General features: G+C 44.8%; 1 protein-coding gene across 1 annotated transcript; it reads right to left on the bottom strand.

Moving 5' to 3' along the window:
• Positions 1–331: 331 nt before the first annotated feature.
• On the bottom strand, positions 332–6387 carry LOC103182819 (leucine rich adaptor protein 1). The gene is made up of 2 exons (XM_042334994.1): positions 6229–6387; positions 332–1330 (listed from the first exon to the last, which is right to left on the bottom strand). The coding sequence occupies exons 1-2, from the start codon at positions 6385–6387 to the stop codon at positions 728–730; spliced, it is 762 nt and encodes a 253-aa protein (XP_042190928.1). The 3' UTR covers positions 332–727.
• Between the last annotated feature and the right edge of the window lie 2831 nt (positions 6388–9218).

Below are 9218 nucleotides of genomic sequence, written 5' to 3'. Positions count from 1 at the left end.
TTCATTGATCAATAGCAAGGTTTACGAATTAGATGGCATTGAGCTCCACAGATGAGATGTAATCACTCGGTCTCCCTCTCTCTTTCCCTTCAGCTATGGGCAGTCTCACAGCAAGGGAATGAGCTCAGCCAAACACAATCCAAGGTGAATTTTTGTGGTATTTCCTATTTAAGAAATCCAGAAACAAGGGACTCGGGAAACACTGACGCAACTCAACAACAACAACAACTTGCTTTTACACCGCGCCCCTCATGTAGGGCAGCGTCCCAGCCGTGGGGGAGGGAGAGGTGACTGTAGGCGCGGTCAAACAGGAAGGTCTTCAGGCGTGACCTGAAGATGGGGTAGGAAGGGGGCAAGGCAGAGAGACAGAGGAAGAGTGATCCCGAGTTGGTCTGATTTCCAGAGCGGGTTCCCCTTGAGTCGGAGTGACGCGCTTCCGGCTACTGGAAAAAGAGCGCCCGCTCAGACCTCCAAAAATACCCCAATCAAAAACCAACCCGTACACGTGCAGAGGGAGAACTTGCCCGAGTTCTGTTTACGCTACTGTAATCCTGCATCCAAATGATCGCGAAAGGGGAAGAAACAAGACAGGCGGCACGATTTACGAGGCGGGCAGTGGGGGGGGGTCGGCACATCAGAAACACCGTATATTGCGAGATTACCATTAATTTTTTAACATTAGTGACTGTATTGCCGAGAGGTGGGGACCACTACCCAACCCATCTCCTTATAAGAAGGTCACGTCATCCTGTGACTGCACCCAATGCCAATGAGCATCGTACTCAATGTGCACTTTGTTCAGTTTACAACTATCGTAATCTACTTTCCCATTCCTCTGAACTTTGAGCTTCCCGACATCTTTGCACGACTTGTCTTCGTGAGGAAACTGAGCTTCCACCCCGCGCTCCGCAACACCGTTCCCTTGCTTTCCCAAAATCCCATTGGCTGTGGCGGACGGTTGACAGTGCGTCTCGCCGGTATGTTTCTCTGTGTCCACCTTGTCGTATGAGCTTCCTCCGTGGGCGGAGGGTAGAGAGGACACGGGATCCACCGTGGGCTGACAGTATTCATCCATGTCATCGGCCAAGGTGTCCAGAAAGCTCCCGATGGAAATGCCGTCGAGTTTGTCGTTGGGATCCTGTAAGCTGTTCCAACTGCCTCTCCTCGAGGTCTCCTGGCTCTCGACAAGGCTGTACATGCTGCTGGTCAGACTGCTGCATCTGCTGGCCAGAGTGCCCTTCTCTTCCAAAATCCATTTGACCGCCTCAATCCCTTCGTTAACAGCCATCAGTTGGTGCATTATTTTGATGTCAATCGCCCTCAGATAGGCCTGAAAGTCACAAAGCGATCATAAATGTTACCCAAGGTAGCGACAGACAAACAAAAAACCACAAACAAAATCCAACCACCAACTCTGCCCAGACCTCGCCTTTAAGGTAAGAGGGATTGAGAAGGTGAACCCAGAGCAACAGTTTCATGTAATAATAAATAATCATAATCCTTGCATTCGATATAGCACCTTATCACGTCTTCGAGATGTCTCAAAGCGCTTCACAGGATATACTGTAACGTGTAGTGACTGTGTATTTTGGGGGGCGAAACAGCAGAACAATAGGATACAGGTTGAGGGGCACGAAAAGTAATTTCACTCGTGCCTAGCAGACCTTACTGAGGAGGGAAACAAGGTGCCTTATTGTAATTAATATTTCATGTTTTTGCGTTCTAGAACAATTTCATTTGAATTTTGTTTTGAGATGCGAGTGTTTATCAAACAGCTTTGTGGTTTTGAGGGAACCCAAGTTCAGCTGTTCCCATGGTAACCGCCCGGTATCCTTCAGTTATTCAGAGGTAATAGTGGGTAAACATCACCGTAACAAGAGAGTCGCTGCCAGCGTTTTCACAGAGAACATTTTTGTCATTTTAAAAATAACATATCAAATGACCAATAATTCATCACTTGTTGGCACTGAAAGCAACAGGTTAGACTGATGCAAAGGTACACACCAAATCAATCTCCATTAAGGTACTGATAAACTGCTTAACTGGACCAAATAAAGTCACTGCACTACAGAGAATCCTGTGGAATGTCCTTCCGACCTGAAAGGTGCTAAATCAAATCAAAGGATTATTACTTTTACCAGTTATCAAAATGGTGAATAGATACATAGAACGTTACAGGACTTAATAAAAAAAATATTGTTGTCTATTTGGCTTTAACTCCAAAGTTAAAGAAATAAGAATCTCTCTCGTTTATTCAAGCAATCAATATCTCATATCCTTCAAATCAATCAATCAGTCTCTCAATATCCTTCAATCAATAGCTATTTGGCAATCTAATTCCCTCTTGAGTTTGGGAAGTCTCGCTGCTATTGCCTCCCAGGTTAGTCCAATCCACATATCGTATTCACCACTCTGTGTGTTTTTGTACATTATATATTTTATACAACAATAATAATCCTTGCATTTGATACAGTGCCTGACCACACTGTTGAGACATCTCAAAGCATTTCACAGGATACACTGTAAAGTGGAGCCACTGCGTATTTTGTGGGCAAACCATTGTGCCGTCAACTGACAGGAATGAAATACTCATCAATTCTCTAAATTTGTTTCATCAATAACACATTTACAGGAAACCTTGCTGGGACCCCAGTTGCAAGACATTTATTTGGATCAGTAAGAAATCCCTGGAGTGTGGGAGAGATTTTAAAGAGCGGCTGTGTTGAGTAGGAAATGAATACTAGCTAAACAAAATAACACTGATGTTATTAAAGACTGGTCCAAAGGCTACAGTTGCCTAGTGCCTGGCTGAGATGAGCTTTTAGGTGCAGATCTGCCGCAAGGCCAATGAGCCACATCAATGGAAAATGGGAAAGAGGAAAAGAAAATTTGGTTTAAAATTAATTTGAGTTGAACAAATCACCGTTTACTTAAACTTCAACCTAAGGAGCTTTGTTTCAAGCAAATAAAACAAAAGCGCGCATTTGTCACTGTGGTTAAAACAAATCACGGAATACCACAACAGAGCATCACAGGGTCTTTTGTACATCATAGAAAGTGGTGTAGCAACAGCAGGTAACTGAAGCACGGACAGGTTCATTAGTCATCGATCAAGGTGGTGGCTGAGTGAGCAAAGGGAGTTTTGGGTTGTGTGCGTGTGTTTGTGTGTGGGAGTGGGGGGGGGGGATAGAGAGAGAAATATTGAGAGGCAACAAGAAAGTCAGATTTCCCAGAAACAACTGCTACTTTAATGGAGAGATAAACATTGGCGTTATTCACAAGCTGAAAAACAGCTCGTATCTGGCTCGTTGACACAGTCAGTGTGTGGAATTTTCCACTGTACCTATAAACCCATGAGCAACCTGCTGAGCTCTGGCGTTTTACCCTGAACAGGTGTGAAGCAGGAATTAATCGAAGGAAGCAAATGTTTTTTTTAAAGTCCAATGCTGTCAGGATTTTAAAAAGAGACAGAATTATAAGTGGATGGAATTTCAAAGCTGCCATATAGTTAAAGTGGATCCCGATCAGAACACAGACATCGATCGCAAAGCTTGATTATACTGGTTTGAACCCAGAGATTATGATACATGACCTTGTAACGCACACTAAGATTTCTCTTCAGTTTGGAATTGTTCAGTGCAGTGTTGAAATCATGCCATAGAAAGATGGGTAAAATCAAGTCCAATGAAAAAAAATTACATTGGTGGATGTTGAAAGGCTGTGGGCAAGTCCCAAACTAGAGAGCATGAATATACGAGAGCCAACAGTAGATCTAACAGAAGGTTAGGAGGAACTTTATCATGTAGGACGAGGTGAGAATGTGGAATTCACTGCTAGCTGTGGTTGAAACAAATAGGGTCAAGCATTTAAGAGAAAATTAAATGCCTCCATGAGGGAGATGTGGCGGCGGGTGGGGGGGGTGGGATTCATGTAGAGTATGAACACCGACATGGATTAGTTAGGCCGAATGACCAGTTTCTGTACCACACAACTACATACGTGTCAGGGAGAGCAGCATTCAGTCAGTGTGTTAGCAGGATTTTTGATTTTGTTATACACCAACGATAATGTATAGCCATGAGAGTCACTATATGACCGAGAGGAGCAAAACTCTCTATTGCAATTCTCCATACACATCCGCTCCCGCCAATACAACCCTTCTCAGCTCAAAAACGGAATTCTCTGTCACAACCCTTAAGCATAAAACATCTTCTCTTCCCCCTCCGTCCCTGTCACCACCGCACAATCCATTAATTCTATAAAACCAAGGAATATCCAACATTGCTCCCATATCTGGGGAGACAAACTACTCTTGCACTCTGGAACAGGACACCACACAAGTACAGCCACTTACTCAGTGATCTTTTCCTCACTACTCTCTCTCTCTCTTCCCCCATCCCCCACGTTGAACTCCTATTCCTCAAGTCTTCCCCACTTCATTCAATCTAAGACTTTGCAATCCAAAGCTCGGTCTCACCACCTAACACTAACCCAATTCTTCCCGACTCCCATGTTATCTCTTAATGGTGGCCCTCGGCTTTTCGCTCAGCTTCTCAGTCAGAAAAGGCATAGCGTTCACAAGTTAATGGGGCATTGGTACCACACAGTGTGCCACTTGGAACACTGTCTCCATTTTCAAACAGGGAGTTTAACATTTCCAGGAACCTAGCCCAATGGAAAAGCTAATTGATATTTGAACAATGCCTCTTTCTAACTAAAAAAAATGTTAACTGCATGTTCCCTGTAGAGAGCCAGGCTCTTTTAATAGGAGTTAGTTGACCATGGTAACCTATTCACCAGTTATTAAAGATCAAAACTCTCATCTGTCTTCTAGGTCACTGTGGTTTACACCTTATCTGTGGCTTGCTATCCGAGCCAACTTGTTTTCCCAATAGGTGAATTTGCCTCGTCAATTTGCGGCGGTGGTGGTGGGGAAGGGGGAGAGGAGGGAGCAAGAAATTGGAATTAAAATTCCTCCAGTGGAGGAGCCAGCTCAGGTTAGATGGGTCAGATGGCCTCTCCTTTCGATGCCACAAACCCCATTTTCTAATGGACATGGGGTCAAAAATAAACGATCCAACAGACCATCAAGCAACGCAACATAAAAATTGCCTGGACGCAACCAGACTGCTATCTCTGCAGCCCACAGAAACACAGAAAAGCTCGAAAGAGATTGGGAAGTGGATCCAAAAGATACTCATAAAAATCGGCTAAGAAAAATGACGTTATCATCAGTCAGCAATAATGAACCAATAATAAATCTGAATCAAAACATCTCCAAGCGCTTCACAGGATTCACTGTAAAGTGTAGTGACTGTATTTCTAGGTCAACGGGGCAGTCATTTGCATGCAGAAATGTCCCACAATCAGCTCCAAAATGAGTGACCAATTTTATCTGGGGGATCATTGACCTGGATACCGGGAGAGATACTATCTTCTCTTTCGAACAGTGCCACGGGATCTTTAACATCCACCTGAACTGGCGAAGGTTTAAAGTCTTGCATCGCGTGGACAGAGTCTCCGACAATACAGTGCTTCCAGCCCACATTTGTGTTCTTCCACTTAGAGATGCCAATCAAAGCAAAGATGTCACATCAATAGAATTTTTTTTACATTATATTTAATTAATGTAGCAAATTATTAAACTGATAAAATATAATGTTGTGTGTAAAATCTATGCAAAACAGTATGTTTGGCTTCATAATCATATCGTTGTGGTGGCCTCTCCAGGAATTGTTAGAGAGAGAGAGAGAGCAACCTCTGCAGCACAGAACAGAACTCGTCCTGACGCCACGGATGAAACTGCTGCCAAAAAATGCTTCTTGAAGCTGCTGCCTATCCATCCAGCCAACAGCCCTTCCTCATCTCCTCTGAACGGCTCAGCAGCCATCACTCCCACACTTTCCCCCGCAGTACTTGGTGAAGCCTCGCCATGTAACATGGCTGGGACGAGGAGCGGTTCAATAGGCTTCGGAGCCTTAAACCCACATTACTGCAGGATGGGAGGAGAAGCTACATTAAATGGATTTGTTTTTTTTTGGGGGGGTGGGGCCTTAACTCAGGAATTCACAGAACGTGGAAGAGGGCGTAATGTCCCCCTCGCCTCGTGTGACTTGTTCCTTCCCTCCCCACCGAGCTGAGAGAAGACATGAACAGAAACAACTACTGCCTCCCACCCCACCCCACCCCTGTGGTTAGAACCCAGGTATATGGTTAGAGGGACCTCACCTTTTGAGCCATCACCACCAGAGGATGGTAGACCCTCAGGTTTGACCTCAGTGAACCCTCCAGCAGCCTCGGCTGCTGAACGTCGCAGTAAGCGACCACGCTGTGAGGAGAAAAACACAAGAGATTAACGTAATCTGGCGAAGGCTGCACATCTCGCATTGTTACGACTGGAATACGTGGGTTTCGTTAATCGCACGGTTAGAAATCTAAGTGGTTCATTAAAGTGTCACAACAGCCTGATGCAATTATTGCCTTTCCACTTATTTCCCCAATATGCATTGTTGTGGATTATTGTTTCTCTCTCAAATCTTTTCTTTTGCAACCTTCGTTCTCGGGCGGGGGATTAAAATAGTTTTCATTGCGGTGGTAAATGAAATGCTTTGAGAGAGGTATCCTGCCGATGTGAAAAAGGCACTGTGTCAAACACAAGGATTACGTCAACAGTGCAAGTAATCATTATAAATTGGCCAGCGGTGTCGAGAATACTGAGGCAGATTGAATTTACATTGGTACGAGAACACAACGTGCCGCAGTACCTGATCTAAAGAACAATATCCTTGTTTTAACAGGTACTTAGCAGAAGCATATGGTGTATTTCAGTAAATTACTGGCAAATAAACACATTGACATACATAATAGGACGTGTACGTTGAAGTTGAGTTGCCCTCGGGGCTTGATATCTGCTCTGCGAGTCGGGACAATAGTAACAATTTTTTTTATTGAATTCGGCGTGTTTTGACTGGATTTGCTTTGGTTATGACACTGTGCAGTCAAAAAGTCCGTGATTTAAACAGCGGACCACACGCAATGGCCCCGCCGCCATCACACCAGTCACCTTCATGCAACTCTGCCACAATCCTGGAAGAAATTATATTTATTCAGTACAATGGTCAGCACGCCGCTCACTCTCTGTGGGCTCCACTGCAGCACGTCACCATTGATCAGTCTAATCATATAAACCACGCAGTCAATACTCCACAAGTCTTATCCTGTGAACAACCAAGCCAGGTAATTCATCTCCTATTTTTAACCAGATGCAGCACTGAGTCAGGGATGGTCTCCCTGATAAAGGCTTCAGGGCCATAACTACAATCCTCTGAAAAAGAGAGCTATAAATTGTATTAGTGAGCCTCCTCTCGATTGACCCCAAACCAGTTCAGTCAATCTGCTAGAGCTAACCAGATAAGGATTTTAGAGTCTGGTACCGCAATATAGGGATTATGTGGCTTCCACTCACTACCGATACTTGTGAGAATGTCTCACCACCCACGAAGCAAACTTAGTGCGGAACTAAGTTCTGACAAAAAGGTTTCGTCGACTTGAAATGTTAACTCACTTTCCTCTCTCCATAGATGCTGCCTAATCTGCTGGTGTTCCCAGCAACTTTTTCGTGTGGAACTAATGGACTTTGTGTGTAAAAAAAAACTCATCCCATCGCTTTCCAACTCATACTTTCTCTGCACCTCAGGATTACGAAACTCCTTACCTCTTCCTCTGCGTGTATGACATTTCTTCCGTCCCCCACCCCACACGCACACATACAGACTTCAAAAACGCACCTCAAACCTAATGGCGATCAATTAATATCAGAACCATTTCTCTGCACAACCTTATAAATGAACATCTATTCTATTCTCCTTCCTGATCCCCCTGTGGGTTTCATTTGAAAGAGCGCCTCTTCACCGGGGGTAGGTCCCAGAGCACTTGACCGTGGCAGAGCACGACGCTGAGCCGGGGGGGGAGAAAGGAAGTGACTGTAGGTGCGGTCGAATAGGAAGGTCTTCAGGCCCGACCTGAAGATGGGGAAGGAAAGGGGAAAGATGGAGGGATAGTGTTGCAGAGTTTAGGGACGTAGTGGCCACCAATGGTGGAACGGAGGGCGCGAGGGGCATGCAGGAGGCTGGAGCCAGTCGAGCGGAGGTAGTGGGTTGTGGGGTAAGCAGGGAGAGAGGTCGGGAGGTGCCAGGGCATGAAGGGATTTGAAAACGGGTGTCAGGATCTTGAAATGGTTAGTACATCATTTGCTTGCTTGATCCCTTCCAATCCTTTCCCCCCCGCCACCCCATCCTCCACCCCCCTCCTTGTTTCCTTTCACCCCACTCAAACAAAATAGCACTCCTCTAACTGACCTGTCTGACATTTCAGCCCCAAAAAAACTTTCCATGTTCTTTCACACTTGTGTTACAGCTGTAATAAACGATCAGAATGTTGCACATATTGGACCATTACCACATTAAAATGTTCAGTCTCATGAGCACATATTGCAGGAGGCCAACGAAACAAAGAGTACAGAACAGGTAATGGTTTCCATATAAATTAAAAATCTAGAGAACACAATGTACTAATTTGAAAAGAGCATTGTTAGCCACGGTGGGAAAAAGGAACACCAAGACACAAGACTCGTTTCGCCCACAAAATATACATCCAATTAACTTTACGGTATATTCTGCGAAGCCCTTTGAGGCGTCTCGATGACGTGATAAGGTGCCATGATCAAATGCGAGGATTATTATTTATTGTTATTTATTACTATTATAAGATAGCAGAGTGGCAGCCTAATTAAAGGGGAAACTGCAGATAAGGGATGGAGAGCTGACTCTTTGCAACGTAGATGAACAGCTGGTTTGTCAGCCTTTTCTCAAGCCAATGCCTTGGCTCCGCAGGAAGTCTCGCCTGGCTGCTCATTATCCAGACAATACTAGACGGGCATTAACAAGGGGGGGGAGAAAAAAATCCATTCGATGGCTCAGCTGACAGACAAAATGATAAGGCGTTGTTTCAAATGCAAGGATTATTATTATTATTCACATGGCTTGGAATATTTCTGCTCGTTTCTCCCCGAGTTTCCTGCCATCCCAACCACTCCCTTCTCTCTCTCTCTCTCTCTCTGCCAGTGTGAGCTCAGCAACCCCTTCGCTACCAGTGTGAACGATCATTTATTTAACCCGAGGGTGTCTGCGAGCACATTCATCCATTATCCAGCACTAATT

The sequence above is a fragment of the Callorhinchus milii genome, unplaced genomic scaffold, assembly GCF_018977255.1.
Source record: "Callorhinchus milii isolate IMCB2004 unplaced genomic scaffold, IMCB_Cmil_1.0 Scaffold5, whole genome shotgun sequence".
In the NCBI taxonomy this organism is placed as follows: Eukaryota; Metazoa; Chordata; class Chondrichthyes; order Chimaeriformes; family Callorhinchidae; genus Callorhinchus; species Callorhinchus milii.
Note: the sequence above shows the minus strand (reverse complement) of the source record. Positions and strands in the feature narration are given on the sequence as shown.

Coding starts and splice junctions, on each gene's coding strand:
- LOC103182819 (XM_042334994.1), bottom strand. CDS start 6,387: ATGCGAGATGTGCAGCCTTCGCCAGATTACGTTAATCTCTTGTGTTTT. Junction 1,331..6,228: donor TGGTGGTGATGGCTCAAAAG/GTGAGGTCCCTC, acceptor TGTGACTTTCAG/GCCTATCTGAGGGCGATTGA.